Below are 26,199 nucleotides of genomic sequence, written 5' to 3'. Positions count from 1 at the left end.
ATAGAATAATTAAAAAATCGAGATTTTTAAGATTGTTTGGTTCGTGTTAATAGAATAATATTAATCTTTTGTTTTTTTAAGTTGTCTTTTTTGTAATTAGTCCCTTATTTATAAAAACTAGTTTAATCAAATGAATAAATTTGTTTCCTTTTACATTGTTAGTGGTGTACTATCTCCTCTCCTTTTACTTTGATGCATGTCCATTTCTCTGTTAAGCCTTTAAGTATGGGGTCTCAGGGCAGTTTTTCTTCCAACCTTCATTTATGTCTTCTTATATTTTATCACATCATAAATCACCTGTGAAATTATTTTCTATGCCAATGTTACAACTAATGTCGTTTCAAATAGAAAGCCAAAATGTTGTTGCAATTGAAAGATAACAAATGTGTAAAATAAAAAATTTAATTAACTTTTTATACAATATTGTTATACATTTATAATAGGGTAGATTTTACTTAATCATCCATAAACTAAATATACTAACCGATAATTACATAATTTTTAAGCTACAGTATTATTTTTTTTCTCAACCTTTTCATTCTCTCTCTTTTTTTAGTTTAATAGAGTTGTTTCTCACATTTTCTTAACTAGATTCTGTCACTCAAATGGTGTAGGATAAAGATCAATTTTAATCAATCAAAATTTATTTTAGAATAAGTTTCCTTTCTACTCTAAAGTATCCCTATATTTATTTTTTTTTGTCTAAATCTTTCAATAAATGTTTTAAGGTTTCACGAGTTAAACTAGTTGAGGTCTTTGGTGTATTTTCAACTATCTTTTTTTTTCTCTTGTGATTGTTTTTGTTTGGTGAACAAACAACTTTTAAATAAGGGAAGCTAAGAATTGACAATTATTGACATTATTGATAATTATAGAATAGTGAAGCTATGAAATGATGTCATTGAGAGTGGTAAGTTCTTTATTTTGACATTACTTGTATAATTGGACATTGTAGTTTTGGTTATAATTTTATGTGTTTTGATTAATCAAACTAAAATTTAATGACTATTTGAAGATGTGAAGTGAAAAAAATAGTATAAAAATGCACTTAAAACTTGGTAATAGGTAAGAATTGAATTTAAAAGATGTGTTTGAAAACATTAATTGGTTAAGCATGGAAGTTTGAGCAAAAGATAATTTTATGTTGATGTTTATGACTAGATATGATGAAAGTTGTGATTTATGATTTTGATTCGATGATTATCCTTGAGAATTTTCTGCATTTTGTAATCTTGAATAATTATAATTTATCAAGCGAATTATATCTTGAGAGTAAATGAGGGTTTTTTTAATTAATTTCTCTTAACAAATAGCAATTTTTCAAATAAATTTTGTAAATCTATTTAACATATAAGATTTTACTTAACTTGAGATAGAAAAACAATTTATAAATTTTCTATTCTTTATTTATTTAATTTTGTCTTTAAATAAAATTTATAATTTTCAATATTACTTCCCTTTACCTTTTTCTGTTTAAGATGGTTACATATGAAGAAAATATTAGTTTGTTCCTTTACGTTAAGATTATATACATGTAAGATTTAGAGTATGTCCTTGACCTCTTTTATTCTATTTTTAAGGTAACCTAACGAAAAGTTATAGAAACACACTTTGTAGCTTAAATTCTAACAAATAGTTAAAGGATTTTTAAGCCTCCAATCTTAAAATTCTAGTTAAAAAAAATTATACTTTATGAACAAAATAAATTAATTTACAAATGAAGAAGTATTATTCATTTAAAGAGTTTTATCAATTGTACTAAAAATAAAAGAATACTCCTATCAATTAAAAGAAAATAGTTTTTTCAAGAGTTTCAACCTAGTTTTGTTGATGTATCAATGATTCCACAAATTTTCTCACGCAAGAATAATTGTTTCACAAACTATAAGTTGATATATATATCTACTACATTAATTATAGGGTTAAATATTTCTTTTAATATTTACAAGTGTAATTAGTCAAAATTAATCAAATAATGATGTTTTAGTATTTACATTCTCAGTGTATCTTTTACATTTTTTAAGAAATACTCTTTGACTTCTAGAACTTGTCAACTTTCAACCTGATAGCACGCACAAAATGATCGTAATTAAAACAATGTGGGAATTTGAGTACGAAACGTGTTAATGCAAAAGAGATATTTCTTATTTTCTTTGACGCATGTTTGAATTATTATTATTTTTTTTTTCTCAGCAACCCACGTTTGAATTATTGAAGCTACCCATGTTTTTACTGTCTTCTAAGAGATTTAAAAATCAGAAACACCGACAGTTCCGAGCCCCAAAAATCGAATAATATCTGAAATATTATTATACTAAAGATTTGAAGAAATAGAAGGTGATTACAAAATTCAAAATAGAAGATGAACTTTTCACAAATAATCACCATCACCACCACCAATACGATAACTATTATGAATCATACTATCTGAGATGGGGACCCTCGATAACCCTTATGTGCCAACTGCTTTAGACTCATTAACATTCCTTTTTCTCCTTTCATCCTTCTCCTTTCATTAAGAAAAAATTATTATATATAAAAATGAGTTAATTGATGTTGCGTTTTACCAAATAGATTTGATTAAAGTAATTGTGCATTTTATTAATTCAACAAATAATGAATGGCATAAGCCGAACATGAAAACACTAGTTAAAAATGACGTGTGAGTGTGATTCGTGTCTCACAATGATTCTTTGACAAGTTTTGTTCAATTCAGGATGAACACATATTCTGATTCGATTAATGATGTGTGAAGTACAATTTGGGTTGGGAAGGTGGGAGAAATCTGGTTTCACAAAAATTTTATTATTTTCAATAGGGGTGTGGTCGACGCGTCTGAAGTTTCTACCTTGATGCAAGCTAAGGTTTGGTCTTGAATCTTTGTAAAATCTCGCTCTGTTTTCCAGTTGGTGTTTGAAACCTTTGGAATGTATGGGATTGGTTGCTTGATGTATTTTGGATTTTTAGTATGAATAGTGTTTTTGTTTGTTGGTCGGGTGATTCTTGTTAGATGTTGAATTCTATATATATAAGGGTTGATTCATCCGTGAAGTAGTTTACATTTATATATTTGTTATTATTGATAATAAAAAAAAGTTAAACATGAAAATGCTTAATTATACTCCTCTTATAATTAGGAAATAGTTGATTATTGAATAATTGATACACTACTTTGAAATTTGAAGGAGCCTTTTGACATAAGATTTGAGGGTATGACTAATTGTTGCGAAGGGTGGTCGAGTGGATGGGTTTGCATTCCAGCAAAGGCATATTAGGTCAATCAGTTCTTCCAGTTGCTCACCATCGTCCCTTGATGCAAGTACAGGCCTTAGCTCATCCTCCACAACTCCCATAGCAATCTTCACAACAAAATAAGATTTTACTTTTCAAAGCAAGCTCTTTTTAAATTTCTTTACAGGTATAAAAAAAGAGAGAATAATTTGTTGCTAGCTTACCAAAAATATATATTAAAATACGTGATAATTAAACTAAATATAAACTACATTTAACACAAGAAAACACTAGTTAAAAAATTGGAAGTGATGTAGTTACCTTTGCGGGGCCAAGTTGTGTCTCGATATAAGGATAGTTTCCAGTAAGTAATTCGTTGAGTATAATCCCAAAACTGTATACATCACATTTTTCATCATAGGGCTCGCACCGAATTACCTCTGGTGCCATATACACGTATGTTCCTGCAGAAAATGAAAATAAATAAATAAAACAACCTTAGTATTAAGGAAAAATTATGAAGTAAGCTAAATTTAAATTTACAAAACCATGTTAAAAGATGAGGTTTATACAGTTTATATATTATGAAATATAATTAAATCAATTTTATAAAATCAACTTATAAAGTGAGATTTACAGTGACTTATATATTATTAAATATTTTTACTCTTTCAAAGTTGTCAACTCATGCATGAGATTATATATTTATGGATGATCTGATAGTAGGAAGTATAATAAGTCCAACAAAATCTCGTTATGATAAATTTTAAAAGATTCTCTGATATTATGTTAAGGAGTGAACTTTAAGTGTAACAAAAAAATAATTTATGAGATTTATATTCACTTATATACTATTAAATATCTTTATTGATTACATCTCAAAATCATTTTTTTTTAAACATTAAAGAACTTAACTTCCAACTGAAAATGATGCTATTTGTTAAACTTGCCTGTTTCTCCAGTGAGGGCCATTTCGTCATCACCCAAGAACCGTGCGTGACCAAAATCCGCCACTCTAACATGCAGCGCATCGTCCAGGAAGATGTTGCTGGGCTTCAAGTCACGATGAATAACTTTGGGCTTTTGTTCGTGGAGGTAGTGCAGGGCCTGGGCTATTTCCAGGGCCCGCATCACCCTGTCTTCGAAGGGAGGAAGTGGCGCGGTTCTTTGTTTGGGCCTTTTGCCCGGCCCATGTAGCCACTCCTTGAGCGTGGTGTTCAGATACTCGGTAACCAACCATGCATGATGCGGAGGGTCGAGACACGCACCCATGAGGTGAAGCACAAACCGGTGCCGCTGCTTCGAGAGGGTTTCAACCTCCTGAGCGAAGAATACGACACCGTTTTCATTTTTGCCGAAGAACGCCGCAGACATGCACTTCACCGCCACATCAAATCCGCGCCACGTCCCGCGATGAATCTCCGCCGTTGTTCCCTGCCCTATTTTTTCTCCCAGCTGAATCTGTCCATTAACTGCAAAATGTGAGGTATATTCCAAATTTGAATGGGTGCAGAGAAGGAAGATAGAAAGTAGTTAGTTACCTCGTTAGGGTTGATGAACCAACCATTGATTTTGGCTTGATGAAGGATGGGCATTAGATTGGGGTGGTTGTGGGAAGGAGTGGGGGTGGAGTTGAGTGCATGTGCATGTGGAGAGAGAGGAGATTGTGAAACTTCACCTTTGGAGCGGATAATGAGGTCCAAGATTCCGTTTTCTTGTGCTATTTGGAGACAGTATTTTAAGTAATCCTGCGTTTTTTCCATTCTTTTCTTATACATAACGCGCAGTTCTGTCTGCCTTTGCACCTCTTTTTCCAAACCCGACACCTAATTATTGAACTCAGACATAATAATTTGAGTTGAATATCCAATGGAAGGAATCTGCATGAGGAAAAGAGTAGAGGTACCTTTAGTTCCAGTTTTTGGTAAAGCTGCTGAAGCTGATGGTGTTGCGAGGTTGGTGCGGTGGATGACACGGTCCTAACGCTGCTGAAACCTCGACAGCATCCACTCTTTGACTTTGATGTTTGGCGAGAAAAGTTGTTGTGAGTACTTTGGCTCTCACTTAAATTCATCTTCTCCATCCAAATGTTGTGTTGTAGGAGGCAAAGACTAATGAAGCATATATGAAGGGAACTTAAGTGTCCTGGTAAAGACTGTCTTAATCATAACCATCACATTTTTCGTTGTTAACTGCACTGCAGGCTCAACTGACGGACTTTCTCATGAACACCACAAAGGCATGCCAGGACCCACACAACTCATTTTATTTCTTTAATCACATTAATCACAAAGAATGGGTTTATAATTTTCCTGCCACCTACAGAAACCTCTATGAATACTTATTAGAGGTGTTAATTTGTCTAAAATAAATTAACTATACTGTTTAAGAATGGGACAGATTTTGGGGTGGCCAAATTTGTGAGTTTGTATATGAAGATGGAGACCTTCACAAAACGATAGGTGTGTTGAGAGAAAATTTGCCGGAGTTTACTTCCAACTCCAACAAGATTCATATGACACAGTTACACACAAAAGGTCGATTAAGTCACTATCATAGTCAAAATTTTGTATACCCCACACAACTAATTCGAAAACAGACATTTCAAAAGCGGCAAAACACAAACACCTTCCAAGGATGATGTATGGTTTAGATTTCTTGAGGGTGGTTAATGTTAAGCTTTAAGAAAAAATAAATTATGCATGTAAGGATTATAGAGGGTTAAAAAAAATTGTTTTTCTAGGTATAATTTATGTTGTTGTTGAATTCATTTTATTTATTACAGTTTGGAAGCGTGGAAACTTTTATCTGAATTTTCCAAAGTGAGAAGAATATACATTAGATAAAAAAAAAATTCAACAATGAAGTTTGTTTTACACTCTAATAATAAAAAATAACTATTCTACAAATATTTTTTGAAATAAAATAACTTATTTTAAAGTAAGTGAACATAACCAGTGTCAATTTATCATTATTCACAACAATAACATATAAAATGGATAAGTATAAGATGAAAGACTCATAAGAGTTGTTTGTCACTCTTATTTAGAGTTGTTTCTGCAAGTTTTTTTTTTATCATTCAATTTTACATTGTGGACTATATGAGCACCACATTAACCCTAATTACATTCATTTAAATAAATTATTATTTTATTATAAATTAATATTTAAAAAAAAAAAAATTGTAGAGTTGTAGAATTGTTGTTTTTACCAATGTGAAATCAACTTTATTTGGATTATATACATAATAGTATGGCAGCATTATTTGACTTTTGTAGTTCATAAGGGCTACATATATTAATGCTTTAAGGGTATAGGGATTCAAGAGTCCTAGTGAAGGGAATATTATGATCACAACTAAGGTTTTTTAGTAACAACTGAGTCAATCTCGATACCCACAACCAGAATTAAATTAAAAAAACGAATACTGATGCCGTAACATGTGCATAATTTATTTAATTAATATTATTTACACAAACTCTCTCAGACGTGTATAGTTTCTTTGGATAATGATGAGTTAATGCATTATTTTTAAGTGTGGCACTGGGAGGTGAAGAGAAAGGAGAGATAAAATAAAAAAACATTATGAATAATAATGTGAAAAAAAAAGGAAGATATGGAGGAGAAAGAAATGCGATAATAATGATTATCCTTTTTCATTTTTAATGGAAGACGTAGTCTTTTGGAGAAGCCAGCAAAATTTTATTCCTCTCCTCATTGCAATGCTACTTCTCCAACTCACCACTGTACGGAATCTTTAACCAACCAAAATCCTTGGAACACAGTTTTTAATTTTACTATTTATTTCTGCACTAATTTTGAATTTAAAACATTGCGTAAGAAGAACAGATAAATTAAATATTAGTTTGTAAATGATATCATGTTCATATTTTGACTAAGGGAGAGATTCCTTTTATGTGGGTCTTCACATTTTGCAACCATATGCATGCTCGTCATGCTCCTCACGTACTCATCTTAATTATATATGCTTTTTTTAGTACCCTATTATTAGGTCTACCACCAATCAATCCTACGTTGCTTTGCTTTTCTATGTTTATCAATAATTTAAATACGGTAATGTTGTTATTTATTTGCCATCTTTTTGGAATTTTTTTTCTCTGCATTATTTATTTATCCCTGAATTATATACTTATAATCTCTCTAGAATACATTTTTCAGTTTTTTTTTACTCAGCAGAATACAATTTTCAGTATCATGATCCAACGCCACAAACTATGTGCATGGGTCTTGGGGACTCATTTATTGCCAGTGTGGGGTGAAATGAAGTAGTTGGTGATTATATTGTTGAAGTGGTACTCAATTTAAGAAAATTTATTTGATTAACATGTATAGCTTTTAGACTCAAGTGATAATGTTGATAATACTAAATTGTTATAACTGTTAAAAATAGATTTTTTAAAAGAAATGTAGATCCATATAAGAAGATGGAAAACTTTTGAAAAGTTATAAACTCCGTGTATTTAATTATGAATTTGTCAAAATAATATTTTTTATTTTTTAATGTATATTTTTGAAAACTTTCTCAATTTTAGATGACAAATTTACTCAGTAAGTCACTTACTGAGGAACTCGACCACTCAACCAATCGACCACAGAAGATCACGTGACGACACGCGACCGACCGACTCATGACGACGAGTCATGAGTTGACCAAGTTAACAGGGTTAATCCATAATTAAGGATTGATTAACACAACTTTAAACATGAATCAACCTCCAAATCCGGTCCACCAACACCCATTAAGGTAATATAAATAGCACAAATTCCAAGAACCAGGTATGTCATTATCTACAATACTCTGACAATCGAGTGCCGACATCCTGATTGACTTGAGCATTAAAGTGTCTTCTGCATGTACCATCCCAGCCTGTGAAACTAGACGACCGAGAGGAGAAAGGTGAATCAGAAATTCAATAATAACAACAACCGACCAAAGATAAAAGTAGAAACAATCATTCTCTAAACCCTCACACTACTTCGAGAACAAGTTTATTATTTTTTAATAATGATCTAGTATAAGAACGTTTGCAAACCTTTTGGGCTCAATACTTAGGGAACATGAACTATGAATTAGAGATAACAAAGTGTGGTATCTTTTGGGTTCCCACTCTCATCTGGGTATACGAGTTGTTCCATTTAGGATGGGTGAGTTTGACCGTTGGATCAAAACAGTGTTTTAAAATGGCAAAACTTGAAGAATGATTTAAATTTTAAAGTAAAAGAAAAAGATATAATAAATAGTTATTACAGGGAGGAGATAAGTTTGTGGGTTGTGAAGTAGAAGGAACAGTGATGGGTATTGAGAAGTGTGGGTGTGATTAATGAGCATCTCAACACCCCACAACAATAATTACTTACTTTACCGCGCATCAGTGACTTGTATTTGCTTTCAACACCATCATTTTTAGCAGAGTTTGCATTGTACTATGTACCAACAACTCCTCAAAACAAAGGACAAAACTAACTGCACTCTTCCCCTCATCACTCAACATCATCCATTGCCACCATAAAATAACCATCAACCACGTTAAAGTACACAATTTTAAATATAAAAGCAACAAAAATTAATATAAAAACGTTGTCGCTTATTTTTTATGGTTGCGCAACCTGCAAGTAACGGGACCATTACAAAATAGGAATTCCAGAGAGAAAGAAATTAAGAAAGCATAGGCTTTAGTATTCACTTTCTCTATTCCCATGGCCGAAGATCTCTCCCTTTCCCTTTACCATCACACACCCCATTTTGCTTCTCATTACCATCTCGAATCTTTCCTCTTTTTCTTTTCTTTTCTATAATTTTCTTCCTCCTTCATCCAACTACTCTGTCAGTATCTGTGTCAATCAATGTTTGATCGTGATCCAGAATTTACACATCCCCACCTCCCTCTCCTTTTAGAAACCATCTACCCTACTCACTTTATAAATCACGCAGCTACTGTGTTTTTTTATCATATTCTCCCTCACTCAACAACATTCTATGACAGATACACACGCACGCCTTCCCATATACGTACTTCCACATTCCAAAAAACCTACTCTGTCTAACATGCCATGTAAAAAACCACCACTTACCAATCACAAACCCAACTTAATATCTTGTACTAACTGAGTTTATAATTCGCACTACCCATAAAAACCAAACCATCTATGTATAACTCATGATCCAGTAGAAATGTTAAATATCCCTATTACATATCAGGTCAATTTTTTAGTATATTTCTTACAACCAGTTATGTGAAGATGACTTGTAATTATTACTTATTTCTTGAGTTTATGGTATCATTGATTGTGGGTCACTATGAGATACCTACAAACAGACGAATATGGTGGAGATAACAAATGGTTTGGAGTATGGATGATTACTTAAACGCAGCCTTAATTCGCCTCCATATCTTGCATAGATAAGTAGTTATGAAGATGATAATACATTGATTTTGAGCGATGATAACACAAAAACAAAATGATTGTAATGTGTATGTAATGTGTGTAGTTTATTATGAAACTAGGATTGTAATGGAGAGAAAGTACATTATATGAGGCCATTAGCAATGGCGCGATTAGTAGTAACATGGGTAGTCTCGTACACAGGAAGCTCCTCACGATACCTGTTGTTTCCCATCACTGAAAGGTGATCGAGCTCGAAAAGATCCGAACTTGAATAACTCGCTGCATCGTCATCATCGGTATCATCATCTTCCACAACATTGGGAAAATCCCTCAAATTAATCAAATTGCTCTTATTCTGACTTCGGTGATACCCTTTCAAAAATTCTCTAGCAGCCCCCTCCACGCGCCTGCTCTTATCCACAATCTTCTCCTCTTCTTCGTTCTTGTTGCGTCCAATTTTCCACGCTGTTGGCATAGACATGGCCAGCACGCGCGTGGTGTCTTCCTCGTACAAACACTTGTGCCCGCACGGTCGACAATCCTCGTCCACGATCACGCTCACAGGGTAAAAGCGCACCGTTCGCTTAACCCCGTCGCGCAATTTGTTTGAGGAAGGCGAAGCCTTGCTCAAACAAGAGCGTGAGAACGAGGACGCAGAGGAACACGTGGATTCTTGCCCCGACTTGGGTTTTGCTTCGTCCAAGGTTTTGGCTTTCTTCGCGTTCCCGAGCAGAGAGTTAAGAAAACTACTCAGCTTCCCCCCCGGAGAGATGGGTTGCTTCACCTTCTTCAGATGGTTGTACATCTTCAACGCCCTCGATTTTGTCTTCATCACACGCTCTTCATTGCTCGCTGACGTCATCGACGGCTTCGGTCTCGAAGGAGCGAAACACGAAACCCGCGACCTCGATCCGTACAAGGATTCAGTGTCGGAGGAGGACAGCAACCCAGAGCTGGAATCCGAGCAACTCGAAGTCGAACTGAAGAACATTACCTCGTGGTCGTGGTCGTGACCATGCAAACGCGATTTCGATTTTCTCTCCACCTGTGACTTGACCGTTTTCTCGCTTCCCTTCCATTTAGAGCGGGAAATGGCGGACACCGTTAACTCTTCTTGGACGAGGAGTCTGGTCTGGTTCTTGAGCATTGTTTGGGCGTGGAGTTTCATGTGGTTGGTGGTGGTGGTCCTGTCTCCTTCGTCGATGGAGCGGTAGATTGTGTCGAGGAGAGAGGAAGAGAAGGAGGGGTTTTTAGCGTGGTCTTGGAACCTGAACCTGTGTTGTGTCTCTGAAATGTCGAGGGCGTACATGTTGGGTGTGCAGTTAAATTGGAACAGCACGGGCGAAAGGGAATGATGAGATGGGAGAGTGAGGAACAGGGAGTAAAGGGTGGTGGGGTAGGGTTTTGGGTTTTGTTTTAGGTGTGGGAAGTATAGGAAGGAGGTTGAAAAGCTGCCATGGAAGGTAGGTGGTGTAGAATGATGAGGATGATGAGAGTTGTGTTGTGTTAAGCTATGACAGGGGCATGATTGAGGGAAGGAGAAAGATGATGATTTGCTTGGTTCGTAGGCTTTTTGTGGTCGTGAGAAAACGTGAACAGGGTAATTGATTCCTTGTCTAGAGAAAGAGAAAAGAAAAGAGTGATGAGAGCAGAGTGACACGCTTTGGAGTTAGAAAGAACATGAATACATGAATACACGAAGGAGAAGGGAACAGTGCGAGAGACACTTTATAAAGCTCTCATCTCATCACGCGCGTGCGTCTCCACCCTCCTTTCCCTGGGCGCCACTCTGCCAGGTTGGCATTCGCTGACGTGTCATTTTTCACTTTTTTCTTCTGATGATGAGCCACAAATTCGAATTTGTAGCCGTTGATGAAGTTTGGGAGAGTGGCCGGTGCGGTGAAGTGTTGAGTAGTAGCGGTGCAGCCGTGAAAGCGAGGGCCCACGTGTGAAAAATGGGAAAATATTTGGGAATTTAGAATTTTGATGATTACCTATTAGTTTAGCCCGTGCGTGAGGCTTTTCCTTTATGTTGTTTAGAGGGTGGAATTTTTTTGAATGGGGACAAATATGGATCCTTATTAAATTCCATTTAACTATTCAGAGTAGGGTGAGTTTAATTTTATAGTTTCTTAGTTTGGTTTTAATTTATATTCTGACCAAAAAATGGATAAATATACGGTTGCATATGGTTGGTTAATTTAAAAAGAATTACAATTTAGCTGGCAAGGGCATTATTGATTTATGTTAGGTAAATATAAAATTATTCCCTACAATTCAGTCAATTAAGGGAACTATTTAGGAACTTCATTCAGACACCCTTCTCAGAATTAAGCCTATAAAATCAAACTTCTTCAGCATCACATAATTATAAAATTATAAAATTAATTAACTATTCAATGCTGTCAATAAATTATGGCCTTTGTTGTATATACTTCTATTTTGGACTATAGTCCAGAAGGGATGGATATGCATCAAGTTTGTTTCTTATGGTTGGTATATACCGTAGATTAATTATAATTATGAATAATCAAGTTTAATATTCATCAATAAGTTTCTTAACTTACAATATTGATTACAAAAATATATTTATTTCTTGACAGCTAAAAATTAATAAAATTTTAACAATGAAAACATTTATCGGATTCTAAAATATTTAATATGATGTATTAAAAGTGTTTGTCAATCATGATGACTAACACAGGATTAGCATAAGCGAATTACCCCAATCGGTTGATTTTGGGATATCATGGAAGCAAAAGGAGAATAATATGGAAAGTGTTATTGGAAAATGATGTTATTGAGATTTTGTTTCTGATTTTACCATCACAAAAACGATTTACCAATTAAAATTTGCATATCAGAATATCTAAAGAATCCACACTCGATTAATGCCTTCCTTTGGAGATTATGGACCCTCCATTGTTTAAAAATGGTTACTTTTGTTTAAGTGAATGTTTGATATTGAATGTTTGTTCTCCTTTTTTTTAGTGGATATGTATGACCATGGTTTTTTTTATGTATTTTTTAGTTTAGGTACTTGTTTTTAAGAGTGTTTCTTTCAGCTAAGTCAGAGATGTTTTGTAATTCTAGACTTTTGACGGCGTGAGATTTAAGATAAGTGTCTTGGATCTTTTATTTTGTATAAGGGTTGGATTACTCTTGAAATGAATTACATTTATTTAGTTTTTATTATTGATAAAAACAATTATAATTATCATTTCTTTCTAACGCTATATATAGTAAAAATACTTTATTATGACAAATACAAATTGTGAAATTGTATAACCTACGTATCCGTCAATTTGTTTTACGCCGAATTCAGAGGTTTTGAAAAGATGAAAAATGATCTCATATAATAATTATAGTATTGATTTGCTCTTATGTTAGTGTGTTTGAAATAATGAAATTAACTTGGTGGCTCTTTGAATTTGAAAACGAAGGATGAAAGGTGGTGCAGCTAAAGAAAATGGAAATGACAGAAAAAAAAAGGTAAAAAGAAAAACAGAGAGGCTTTAATGGTAGGGAATGAGGGATCTTTAAAGAGGAAGAAGAGTCTGCAAAATTGGTCTTTTAATGATCGTTAGCATGCCTCTACTCTAACTATCTGCCTTTTTAACAGGCCAATACTTTCTTAAATTCTTCTATTATTTTCAAATAAATCATATAATTAACACCACCATTTAAATAAAATAAATAATATGTTTTTTCATATAACTTAAGTTAATAAACAATCTATTGGTAATTTTTCATAAAATTCAACCAATGTAGATTAATTCTTCTTATGCCAAATTGCGCGTATCAACTCTCCCAAAACCCAGAGATGTATAAAAAATAAGTAGTTTAATCATATTTTTTATTAAACTATACAATTATTTTAATGGTGACGATTTTCTTACAAGTAGCAGTTTAATTAAACCGTCACATAATTATCTTTATTGTGACAATTTCTATGTGGAAACAAAACTTTCCATATTTTTAAAATTGAAGGTCAAAATTAGTAAAAGGTATTTTTGGGGAGCAAAATTTGCAAAACTGTGTAACTTTTAAAAATTAGAAAGTAATTAAATGGAAATCAGAATAAAAAACGGAGTAATTAAATCGGGAAACTTAAAACAATTAAAAAAAATATCGACTGTGGAATTTAAATTTGAAATTTAATACAACCCAAATTTAATCACATTTAAATAATAATAACAGTACCTAACTGCAAACACCATTAGTCCATTACCTTCATGTTTAGTTGATTCAAGACATGAACCATAACACACCCTTTAAACAAAGACCTCATATATATCACCATCAATACTACTCTTGTTATCACCAAACTCACAGCTACTCTCAATTAAAGATATAAAAATAAATTGAAATAAAATCATTAATCCTGTTGAATTTTTATTATTTTAAAACAATAATTACCTTATTATATTTAAATTACTTAATCGTCAGTTTATTGAATAAAAATCAATGTCAAAATTTTAATTAAATTGTCAAAAGTTCAATTTATGTTTACATGACGAATTTAGAATTAAGTTTTTTAAAAAAGTACTATTTCATAAAATTTGTACCTTCACTGCTGTCCATACACATTGTGAGATATAAGAAAATATTAAAAGAATAGAGTATACCCTAGTTCATAGCAGTAAATAGGATGGAGGGAATAACTTTAAAATTGTGTGATTATAGAAGGATATAACTTCCAAGCTAAAACTATCAAAACTATGAGATTTATGTTAGAAAGATACCAGGATTTAAAAAGATACACGACTGCAGACAATAAATTTAGATTTGTTACAAGGTTGCAATAAGTGGTACAATATATTTTCTACATAATAGAAAATAAAGAAAAAAACTTGTATATCATATTAATAATCGAAGAAAAAGAAATTGTACTGGTTTCAATATACCCATATCCCCGCTTGAATATTCATTAAATAATTTCTTTCAGAAAAAATGGAATTATGAAACGCTTGAATATTAAATAACTAATTTAAAAAATGACATTATCACAAATTCAATATAAAAATACATTTTTTCTTCAATATTACATAATAATAAAATACTACAATTGCATAAATTTTAAAATTAATTATATTCTAATAATTTAAAACGGAAAATAGTATTCAAATATTCTCCATTAACATCAGAATTGAATAAATTTGAAAATACTAACTACAAGGTTTACGAAAAAGAAGATGCCTAGTAAGAACTCCGATATGTCAGATGAAGGACTTTCTATAACGACAACAACTGGTTCGTGTTCTACTAAAAAGGAAGAGGCACTTCACAGAATTTTTCTTAGAAACTTAAATAATCCATTGATTTGTGAATTGGGCAACGGCTATAACCAATCCCACAACCTGATCTAGATTACACTGATATCAATCTGGAGATACTTATTATCATACAGACATCACAAAAACTAACGTGTGAGCCCGTAATTGAGAGATATTAGAAGAAATGATATAGCATTAACAACAAAAGTTATTGGAGAATGCACAAATTCCTTTATTTCTTTCTTCCCTTCATGTTCGGATTCCATATCAGCAAGCCAATGCCTCATACAAGGTAATCCAGATGTCTAAATTACAATAGACCTGCTTTCATTCACTGGGAATTCAGCCTCTGAAAATCCACCAACTGGTAAAGATCCCCTCGTCTTTGCTTAGTTACAGGGAGATTTGTCCTGAATAATTTAATGAAAACAATTCGTATGAATATTATGACAGGTAATTAAAAGCTATACATGCGTAGAATTTTAGTGTGAATAAAAGAAAACCTTCTTTGCTCCAATATCGAATAATCAATTTCTGCAATGATGGTAGCCTCCTCGTGCTCTGTAGTAGCCAGAACTTCTCCAAACTGCCATATTTTATTTATTCCACAGTAAGTACAGAATTAAAGATATTTTCCCTTTTCTATTTGCTATTAGAAACTCAGAAAATATAATACTGACAAATCAGAACATTAAATGGCTCTACTTACTGGTCCAACAAGAGTAGAGTGACCCCAGGCTACATAACCAGATCCTGTATCTCGGGCAGGCGAACAGGTAGCCACATATAACTGTCAGTAAAGATTTTCTTAAAGTTAAGCATCAATTAATCTCCTTAAAATTTACAATTCAAACAATGACTATTATGGTCAGGACACATATAAACCCCTAACTATACCCTGCTTTAATCACAATCAACTGCATAAATCTAATAGAAGAGGATCAGAAATAATAAGCAAAAAAAGGAAAATTTATTGAAATCAATCCTCACTATGTAGCTCTGTAGTGGATACACACAAACTGAAATGAATATGAAAAATTACCGGAAAAAAATATAAATGGGACACTTAATAGACCATGACTGTCCCACTATAATTCTGATTCAAAATTTCAAATATCAGTAAAAGGACTAACTCTCCCTTTTTCCTATTTATTCCAGTCTCCTAATAAATATACTGTCTACTGGACAGTTACTAACTTTATCTTTCCCTATGTACTCCCTCCCTGTATACAGTTATTTGCCCATTACAAGGCTAATGCTATTAATAAAGAAAAATAGTCATTTGATACCCACCAACCACTAGACAACCTATTTTGGGGATCACATGATAATTAAAAAAATGAACTTTTTATAGGATGAAAGGTAAAATAGTGGATTTAAAGTAAGTGTAATTTTTTTATTAGGGGTTAAAGTACCATGGTCCATTAATAAATCCTCATGACTCTAAAATTCTGTTTGTAACCACACTTCCTTTTCCTGCTATAAACCTTCTTCATAGGTAGTTTACTAACACAATCCCAGCGATTCAAGTTCAACTGTAAAATACTGAGATGTGTAGTGTTGTCTTCCAAAAATCCACTGCTCATCTGTGGATGTAAAATACTGAGATGTGTAGGAATTGTGGAGCTTTCCTAAAAATACATTGCTCGTCAGTGGATATTAATCTACATATTTGGACTTTAGACTTTAGAAATACGCAAATATATTGTTGAGACACCACCTTGTTGAACAAGGGAAACAACACAGAAACAGGTCGCTTAGTAAGCACTGACACCACCGTAGAATAGCATGTCATGTCATCACGTTCAACACTTTTTTGGACAACATACTTGTCAGACACGCCTCTGGCACGTGTCTGACACTTTTCAGTGTCACAGTTAAAAGATCTTATTCGGCTCCTACACCTAGTTGCCACATCTTGAACATCTCTTCCACACGACTTGAACATGAGTAAAAAAATTTAACCCGACACCTAGTTTTAGCTGAACTGGGCACTGCGATAATAAAAAGATGAAAAAGAAATTAAAAGAAAACAATTGAGTTTTTTTGTCACGTTGAGTTTACACGCGTGTGTGTATGTGTACATATTAGCAGTGTTGAGGTGTCCTATATTTTGGAAAGTTGTGTACCGGTGTCCATGTCAATTATGTCTGGTGTTGGGGTCAGTGCTTCATAGAAGGTAGCATAAGATTTCAATTTATCACATTTACAACAAATTGTGGAGTTGGGGAGTTTAATTTCTTATTTACAATGCATACTTCTCCCAATTTAAAGCTACTTTTTCAAGCATAATGTTCGGTTGATCCATCAAGAGCTAAACTAAATACATAAATGAAAACAACTAGATTATTTCGGATTTCATATACTTTTAAAATAAAATATTAGTATTCATACATTAAAACCCTACATAAGTTCGAAAAAATAAGGGAGCATTACCTGATTATCTGTAGCCCTGCAAGAGAAGAAACAAAGCATAGATTAGCAATGGAATTTTAATTAGTCATTACTGCTTAATCATGAATATTTTATAAAACTTAAAATAAAAAATGGTTTTCTATGCCAAAGATAAGGAAGAGTCAAAAGAAAAAAATGAAAGTGGAACACCGAGAAAGGTAACCCAAATATATATTTTAACTTCAATTATGATCAGCAGTTTCTTGTTTTCTACAAACAATATTATATTTGTCTACAAACGCCTATAACAAATTATAAATATGGTTCAGAAAACAATCGTCCATTTTAGTGGATGTAATGTAATTAGTTAAAAAACCCAGTTAAGTTTCAAGTTTATTGAGTTTGTTTACAGACAGTAACACGTTATTGGCTTCAGTATGTTTTCTACATTTGAAAGTTGGCGTTTTTCAATTTAGTCCCTAGTTAAATTTAATTTATGATTAGTCCTAAATTTAACAAAAAAGAGTGTGGTTTTAATTCCTCACTTGAGACAAAAAAAAGCATGTGGTTTTATAATTTTCAACGACTAAAAATGAATAAAAATCAAAAGGTATTAATTTAAAATATTATCATATATTAGGAGACAAGAACAAATTAAGGGAAATTTACAAGACTAGATAGGGTTATAAATTTTAACTGAAACACAACTAAAACAAGTGTTCCAGGTAGCTAAATGTTTCACTTAGTTGTATCCATTTACTACCTTGCCCTCTGTAATAACTCCCAATGTAATGGTCCAGTTGTCATGTTAAATGCCCCGGGATAGCAGAGTAAGTGAGCACCTGAAGTCAAAAGCTAACTGATACTATAAGTTTGCCAAATCTTAGAACAAGAAAATAATAAAATAGTTGTGTTTATCTGTTTTCAAATCAACACAACTTGATAATTAATCTCAATTGATCCTTGAAAGTGTATACAAAAAAAGAGGAATAATAGACAGATAACCTAATAAAGGAAATGAAATGTCATACCAAGAACTATGGATTTGAAATTTCTTTTAGTATATCCCTGAAATAAGAAATACACAGGCAGTGTTGCCTAATGCATGTGAACCAATCTCTCCTATCCATCCCAAAAAAATCAAAATTGGTACTATATGATGCTAATAGCATGACACTTAGGAGGCATGGATAAAGACAATTTGGAGAACTTAAATCATAGGCAACCAATCAAAACTAGAGAGAGATTAATTGTTTCCAAATATATTAAATATGGAAAAGACAAACCTCTTGCAGCATATATCATTGCTAGTTCTGGAAACCGAATGTCATAACAGATGCCTATGCCAATGCGTCCAACCTCTGCATGAATCAACTCACATCAATTTGTTTACTCAAACATAGAAATTTTTACTGCAAGAAAAAAATAGTCTGATAGCGCAAAAAATATTAAATCACTCCTTGACATGGTAGTCAAAATACGTGTTCTGTTCTATAAATAAGGATTGGATGAGAAGCTTTTACAGGGTGCTTTCTTCTATCTAGTATCATTAGGTTAAAACTACACCACAAACATAACTAGTTAAAAGCACACCTACACATTATCCTCTCCTTTTGAACTAACCTTCAGAATTCTATATAACAGCTTCCTCTTTCATATCACACAGACACTATACTCACATTCGAGAAGCCACAAATACGTAAAAACATTTAGTCTGAACAAGTGATATAATTCACAAAATTCCTCGATACAGACATACAATGGCTGATTGTGCATAAGATATGGTAGAGTAGCATGTAAGTTCAAGATGTCATGGACAAGTAAACATAATACCAAAGTATAAAACTACATTTACTTCATCCAAGTTAACCATAATAACTTTAGGGGTTTATCCAAGTCAACAACCATAATGACTTTCATTTCCTTTGTTCTGCGGCCTGCCTATATTATCATTACCAGCTACTTTAAATTTTAAATATACATTTCTCTTACATGACAGTAAACATAATAGTACCAAAATATAAAACCGCATCAGTACTGAAATAGAACATGAGTTAGAATGTGTGATGAGAGAACATATTAGACCTGTGTCAACAATCGTTGGTGTCTCCCCAGCAGTAAGAGTTTTTGACTCGATAAAGGTAATCTTCCCAGGGATGTCAATATCAAAGAGATGTATCTGCAGGATAGGCAGTATGTCAGAAATTACACAACAACAAAGCACATTCTAAAAACAATTCACGCATTATTCACCTCCCAAAATTCCATCCAATTACAAAATTAAATTTCCAAGATAACGAAGTATTATTCGGAGGAGCGGTACCTTGCGGTGCTTGGCGAGCAGCTTTCCATCAGTGCCGAAAACGCAACAAGTGTTGTACAAGCGACCTCCAGAACGTTCTGGAATGGAACCACCGACGATGGTGATTTTCAAGAGACGAGATAGTTCAGAGAGCATGGCGGTTGAAGGAGAAGCATCGGCACCGGCGTCAATATCCTCAGCGTAGACAGGGAAACTGTCATTGGAATAAGGACTATTCCAAATTTCCTGACAAAACACAGTCGCACTCATTCTTAGAATTGGGACGTAAAACCTAACTCAATCCCAAAGCTTGTTCAAGAACACGTGAAAGTTTATCAAAGTTGTGCAAACCTTAATAGAGTAAAACGCGGATCATGTTCATCAGAAGAAGTAAAAAGAGGGGAAAAGGAAAAGGAACTGACAGGCAAAAGCACAAGCTGAGCGCCCTTGGATGCAGCGTCCTGAATGGCGGTCCGCGCGTGCGCGATGTTCCTGCCTTTGTCGGGAGTAACGGAGAGTTGACAGAGGCCAATTTTGAACTGAAAGATAACAAAGCGCGTGCCGTGAGCGAGCGGGAACGAAGAGAGGGAGAGAGAGAGAGAGAGAAAGAGAACTTGCCTTGGACAGAGGGGGAGAGGGCATGGGAATGGCGGGTGGGGCACGGGCGCTTTCGGAGTTGAATGAAGCGGCGGCCATGATCGGAGAGTGGCGGGGGATTGGGCGGTGGAGGAGACGGGAGGGGGAGAGAGAGGGGAGAACGGAAGAGAGGGGAAAAAAGGGATTGGAAGAGTAAGAGTGGTGGAAAGTGAAAGATTTGAAGTTAAGCAGTGATGGTGAAATTGCGAATGCTTTCATTTCTGATTCTGAAAATCCAAACCCTTCAGATTTCAGGTCAGCACATCGGATGTGGGAGACGGAATTTACCAATTAATTCAACTGGTATGTTTTATTATTATTGTTGTGTATAGTAAAAAGTGAAAAACTCTTTAGAAATACAGAAATTAAAGAAAATTCACAGAACAATTATCTCCTTAAAAGAAAAAAAAAGACAACACTCGTATAATAAAATGGAGACTGTTTCTTCGCCCACTTCCATGTTCTTCTCTAAGCTTCATAAATTTTTTTATTTCCAAAAATATTTTTCTCTAATTTTTTGGACTACAAAGTTTTTTTAAAATTTATAATTAACTTCTGAATTATATAATCTGATTTTTTTTATGTATAATTAGTTTCTAAATTAGATAATCCGAAAGTCTTTTTTTAAATGCATGTATATTACAAAGTGGATTTTAAGCCTAATTCAACCTCATAAAACCGGCTCAATGAGGTGAGGATTGCACCCACTTATATATAATGAAAGACTCTAATATCTAGTCTGGGATCTCCAACAAATTTCATTTATAAATAAAACAAAAAGAAATGTAAGATTGAAAGAAATAATGAATTATAATTTAAAATTTAAGTATAATTTTATTATTTAACATTTTATTAATTTAATTTCTTTACTTAAGTTAATTTATTTACATAATTTTAATATTATTTATGATTCTTTAAATTATGTTATGTTATATATATATATTAAAATTATTTTTAATAATGATTTCCATTATTATCAATAACAAAATGAATATATTTTAAAAAGAAAATAGATATTTAGAACATAGCAGAAATATTAATTAGTTGTCGAAATATATAATATAAAGTTATTACATTTGATCCGGAAAGAAATAAAAACATGTTAATTTGTTTGTAATTTTGAAATTATGTAAAAATGAAGAACATAATAATGATAATTAGAAAAGACATCCCCACTAAAATCAAACAGTTATAGAAGTTATAGAGAGTCTGAGAGAAAGAGAGATTTACACAATAGGTTTATACTGGTTCCCTCAATCCTCGAGCTACATCTAGTTCTCAAACAATCCTTTGAGTTTCACTAGTAATCAGCACAGATTACAACACACACCACAAAGAGGTGACTTTGAATCTCACAAAGCCTACTCACCCCCTTTACAAAACTTCACACCTCAAGGCAGAACAACCTCCGTCTTTATAAAATTTCAAACACACACAGTATAGAAAAGAAGTACAATTTACAAGAATCTACACAAGAATAGAAAACACCTGAATCAGCACAATACAGGGAACCCTGTGATTAGATCTTGTCACCACAACAAAGCTTGAACAACACTCTTGCTCTTTTGAAAACTCTTTTTATTTTATTTTTTAAAAGTCAAAAATTAATGTTAAGTGAAAAAATAAATATATTAAAACTTAAATCATTTCAATAAGATTACTTTTAATTTGTAATTCAATAATTATATATTTATTTATTTATTTATTTTAATCCCAGAAATTACGTACTAAAACATTATAAATTTGTACTAAAATATTCTACAACTCCTAAAAGGACAAAATTTATTATGCTTTCTGATTTCATCTTCGAATATACTAAGTTTCCATTTCTGATTATACTTTTATTTTATTTTTGTGTGTGTGGATGTTATTTTAATAAAAATAAATTTTGTTTATATTTTACACGTGTATGTGGTAGTGTGAAAGATTTTATAAAATGAAGGCAGAGAGAAGAAAAAGAGGCTTCAGGTTTATCTTTTATTTTCTATATTTAAGATGTTTTTTTTATTTTTTTTACTTTTAGGTGAATTTAGCTGATGGATTGAAGTTATATGAAGATTTATTTGATAGTACTGAAGTTTCAAACCTTGTTTCATTGGTCAATGATCTAAGGATTTCTAGAAAAAAAGGACAATTACAAGATAAATGTACTTAATTGTTACGGTTTACTTTGTAATTGTCTTTTTTCCTATAAATTCTAAGATCATTGACCAATGAAACAAGGTTTGAAACTTTAGTACTATCAAATAAATCTTCATACAACTTCAATCCACCAACCAAATTCACCAAAAAGTGAAGAAATAAAAAGGCATCTTAAATATAAAAAATAAAAGATAAAGTTGGAACGTCTTCTTCTTCCCTTTGTATTTCTTTTATAAAATCTTTGACATACCACATACTAGAAGTGGTCCAACCTTTCATAGTGTAAAATATAAACAAAATTTATTTTTATTAAAATAAAATTAATATAATCTTTCCACTCACACATTCCAATTGGTAAAAGTCTTTGAAGGATCACCTTACATAGTGTATATATAAGTGGTGGAGAGGGTTCGTGATTGTGACCATGAAAAACACAAAAAAAAATATAAAATAAAGTATAATCAGAATTTGAAACTTAGTATATTCGAAGAGGAAATCAGGAAGCAAAATAAATTTTATCCTCTTAGGAGTTGTAGAATATTTTAGTACAAATTTACAATGTTTTAATTTCTGAGATTAAATATATATATTAAAACGATTTAAGTTTTAATATATATATATAATTAATTTCTGACTTTTAAAAATTAAAATAAAAATAGCTACGATTGCTGAAAGATATGACTATATTTATTAGACTTAAAAATTATAATCTATACAAAATATAAATGGGATGAATAAGAATTTATTAGACATAATATATGGAACAGGCATGAGGTAACAAAATAAACAATAATTATTAATAGGAAGGGAGAGATCATAGAAGAGTAGAAGATATATTATATGCAAAATGAAGGGCTGAAATTAACATAATGATTCCAAATGAATGCTTTCATGATGCTCTTCAATCATTCAATATATAACACTATTATCGGACTAAACTCTAAACCCTAACACACACAAATATACATATGCAATATACATATATTGTCTCTTTGTGTAGATAATTGTGTGAATATTTTGTGTTGATGTCTTCATTCAATGGTAAGAATTCTTTATATATTATGTTACCTTTAATATATAATAACAAATAGTGTAAGTAGAGTATTCACATAGATTTATCATTATAAACATAAATAAAATTAACAATACCTGATTTTTGAGATAACAACAATTTTAGTAAAATTTTCATCTTCTCCTTCAAAGTGTTCTTTTTTAAAAAGAATTCTTGTTAAAGCTTGAGAAACACCTATTGATAAAACAACATATAATTGACTATAATTAAAAACCTATCATGGAAAGTAAATTCCAACATTAGGTATAGTTTGCCCTTGTGATTTATTTATAGTAATGATAAAATTTAATTTTACAGGAAATTGTTTCCTAATAAGCACAAATGGGAGACCTGTACTTTTTGTTGTTTTATGTTTCATTTTTTAACATGTTTAATGCATTATATTTTATTATGTCATTAATAAAATATTTAAACCATAATTAGTTTTGTAATTAATGTTAACATATTTTTTTATTATAATAAACTTAATAGTTAAAGTAATTTCATGAAAATAAAAATAAATGAAAATATTCATTACAAATATTTTTTTTTCATTTTTTTTATTCTAACTTTAAACAGTTTCACTTTACTCTTTTATTTTACATATTTATTTTATTTCTCCTTTTTCGGATCCAACAATTAATCAATGTTTATAGATTTTGAACAAATGGGAATTTAAAAGAAAATACAAAGACTAAAATAATCACCCATTTTAAAAGAATAAGTAATAATTTAAAATTTTAAAAAGTGAAAAATGTTATTTAAAAACATAAAGTATTCCTTTATTTTATAAATTTAAAATTTTAATATATATCTGTATTTTATTATTATTATTATTATTTCAGTATTTTATTGTTATTATATATTTAATATTTTAATATATATATATATATATATATATATATATTTTGTCCTCTATTATGTATTCAATATTATAATCATTTTTAATTTTTTTAAAAGTTATTTGAGATAAAATTGTAATTAATTGCTAATGTAAAAATTACAATGTACATGAAAATTAACATCATATTTTAAAATATATAACTTTCATCCTCTATTTTGTTGAATCTATAATTTTGATATTCTCATTTTAAAATAAACACATTTAGTATTTTTGTTCTGAAAATTCGAAATGTAGTTCAATTTTTTATGAGAAAACTAAAAAGACACAAAAAATTGGCTTACAAACCTAAAACAGTTGGACATAGATTGGTTTGAGTATGTGTTTCTAGTTATAAATAAGTTCAATGATTCTTCACACCTAGTTTTTCACATCCATTGCTATCATCCTCATCAATTATTATTCCATTTCAACTTCACATATATGATGGTTTAGGGAAGAGCCAAGATTTATAAAAGATTTTTTTTTTCAAAATGTTATAATAGTGAGAATAAAAGAAAAGTAGTTGTTAAAGTCACAATCTTCAAGTAGTCTCTGCAGTGGGAAATTATCACTCATTGTTTTTTATCATAGGAGATATTTTTTTTTCATTTTTAAATGGAAGAAATGTTAAACTAATTATCAGAAAACAAACCTCCTCTTATGATGCTCAATAAGGTCTTCAAAAAATTCTTCTTCCCAATAACTTACATTGGTATATTGCATACTCTGAAACAAAACTGAAACAAAACCAAAACCAATAAATTGTCAACTTCTTTTGTTCCATGAAAAAAAAAGGCAACATTGGAAAGATGTTCCCATAACATACCGCAAACACCAAAGCTTCTAGAGATTTTCCAATCAACAATCCAAAGCCAATGCAGAAAACCCTGAACATCCACAACCAATCAACAACAAAAAGGACAATACTAATTTTTACTCAACAAAAGATAAAAATCAAAAGAAAGATAAAAGGAACAACACGAACATCAACAGAAAAAAAAGAGCATGTGCCAATACGATCGTAAGTTCTTTGATTAAACTAACTAAAATAGTAAGAAATGACGAAATCAAATGAAAAACTCATAAGTAAATCAAATAGAAAATTTCTCATTATATCAAATGGAAAACTAACTGTATATCAAATAGAAAATTGCTCTTTATATCAAATGGAAAATTGTTCCCTCGCTTATTCAAACTGTGGAAAATTATGGTATGTCAAATGAAAATATGAAAATAGAAAACGAAAAAAAGGTTTGATGGGTTTATAAAGCCTTCAGTTTAGTTCTAAATTTAAAATTTCTAAAAATTCAAAATTTTGAAATTTTAAAATTTCAAAATTTGAAGTGTTTCGAAAAGACTTTAAGGTTTGAAAATTTGAAAAGTTTAAAATTAAAAATTTTTAAAATTTGTAAATTTTGAAAATTTAAAGAAAAGGATTTACGGTTTGAAAATTTAAAATTTAAAAAATTTGAAAATTTCAAATTTAAAAGATTTGAAAATTTAAAATTTTGAAAAAATAAGAAATGACGCAATGTCCATAATAATAAAATCAAATCAAATATTGATATAAGAATAAATTAGGAAAAAAATTTGAAGGAACTTAAAGAAGCAAATACTTTGAAATTTTAAAAAATTTCAAATTTAAAATTTGAAAATTTAAAATTTAAAATTTTGAAGTGTTTCGAAAAGGCTTTAGGGTTTGAAATTTTGAAAAATTTAAAATTTAAAAACTTTGAAAATTTAAAAATTTAAAATTTTTGAAAATTTTGAAGTGTTTCAAAAATGTCTTATAGTTTGAAAATTTGAAAAATTTAAAATTTAAATTTTTTTAAAACAAATTGAAAATTTATATTTTTTTGAAAAAAGAGGAAATAAC

At 31.4% G+C, this 26,199-nt stretch overlaps 3 protein-coding genes across 5 annotated transcripts; all 3 read right to left on the bottom strand.

The window, feature by feature from the left end:
- Positions 1-3,131: 3,131 nt before the first annotated feature.
- LOC137821825 (serine/threonine-protein kinase STY46) lies at positions 3,132-5,323 on the bottom strand. Its single transcript, XM_068626590.2, has 5 exons — positions 5,138-5,323; positions 4,773-5,057; positions 4,182-4,692; positions 3,553-3,695; positions 3,132-3,359 (listed from the first exon to the last, which is right to left on the bottom strand). Exons 1-5 carry the CDS (start codon positions 5,312-5,314, stop codon positions 3,168-3,170), a joined length of 1,308 nt encoding a protein of 435 aa, XP_068482691.1. The 5' UTR covers positions 5,315-5,323; the 3' UTR covers positions 3,132-3,167.
- Positions 5,324-9,713: 4,390 nt separating this feature from the next.
- On the bottom strand, positions 9,714-11,347 carry LOC137822724 (protein BIG GRAIN 1-like A). Its single transcript, XM_068627677.2, has one exon. It carries the CDS (start codon positions 10,946-10,948, stop codon positions 9,782-9,784), a length of 1,167 nt encoding a protein of 388 aa, XP_068483778.1. The 5' UTR covers positions 10,949-11,347; the 3' UTR covers positions 9,714-9,781.
- A 3,584-nt stretch (positions 11,348-14,931) lies between these two features.
- On the bottom strand, positions 14,932-20,605 carry LOC137820595 (Nitrilase/cyanide hydratase and apolipoprotein N-acyltransferase family protein). Of its 3 annotated transcripts, none has more exons than XM_068624748.2 (10): positions 20,230-20,605; positions 20,034-20,150; positions 19,633-19,857; positions 19,395-19,488; positions 18,596-18,670; positions 18,073-18,151; positions 17,352-17,367; positions 15,625-15,705; positions 15,419-15,501; positions 14,932-15,325 (listed from the first exon to the last, which is right to left on the bottom strand). In XM_068624748.2, the coding sequence occupies exons 1-10, from the start codon at positions 20,464-20,466 to the stop codon at positions 15,247-15,249; spliced, it is 1,086 nt and encodes a 361-aa protein (XP_068480849.1). In that variant the 5' UTR covers positions 20,467-20,605; the 3' UTR covers positions 14,932-15,246. The 3 variants fall into 3 exon arrangements, 2 of the variants coding, with proteins under 2 accessions (XP_068480849.1, XP_090151256.1); XM_090295130.1 differs by having other exon boundaries at positions 19,963-20,150; positions 20,230-20,513; XR_016515491.1 differs by lacking the exon at positions 18,073-18,151 and having other exon boundaries at positions 20,230-20,568.
- Positions 20,606-26,199: the final 5,594 nt, after the last annotated feature.

Source organism: Phaseolus vulgaris, chromosome 9, assembly GCF_051622355.1.
Source record: "Phaseolus vulgaris cultivar YP4 chromosome 9, ASM5162235v1, whole genome shotgun sequence".
Lineage (NCBI taxonomy): Eukaryota > Viridiplantae > Streptophyta > Magnoliopsida > Fabales > Fabaceae > Phaseolus > Phaseolus vulgaris.
Note: the sequence above shows the minus strand (reverse complement) of the source record. Positions and strands in the feature narration are given on the sequence as shown.

Excerpts from the sequence above, each read along its gene's own strand:
- LOC137820595 (XM_068624748.2), bottom strand. The coding sequence starts at position 20,466 with ATGAAAGCATTCGCAATTTCACCATCACTGCTTAACTTCAAATCTTTC. Across the intron at positions 19,489-19,632 it reads TGCTCGCCAAGCACCGCAAG|ATACATCTCTTTGATATTGA; the intron begins GTACCGCTCCTC and ends CCTATCCTGCAG. Across the intron at positions 15,326-15,418 it reads TCGATATTGGAGCAAAGAAG|GACAAATCTCCCTGTAACTA; the intron begins GTTTTCTTTTAT and ends TAAATTATTCAG.
- LOC137821825 (XM_068626590.2), bottom strand. The coding sequence starts at position 5,314 with ATGGAGAAGATGAATTTAAGTGAGAGCCAAAGTACTCACAACAACTTT. Across the intron at positions 4,693-4,772 it reads GGTTCATCAACCCTAACGAG|ATTCAGCTGGGAGAAAAAAT; the intron begins GTAACTAACTAC and ends GTTAATGGACAG. Across the intron at positions 3,360-3,552 it reads CACAACTTGGCCCCGCAAAG|ATTGCTATGGGAGTTGTGGA; the intron begins GTAACTACATCA and ends TTTGTTGTGAAG.
- LOC137822724 (XM_068627677.2), bottom strand. The coding sequence starts at position 10,948 with ATGTACGCCCTCGACATTTCAGAGACACAACACAGGTTCAGGTTCCAA.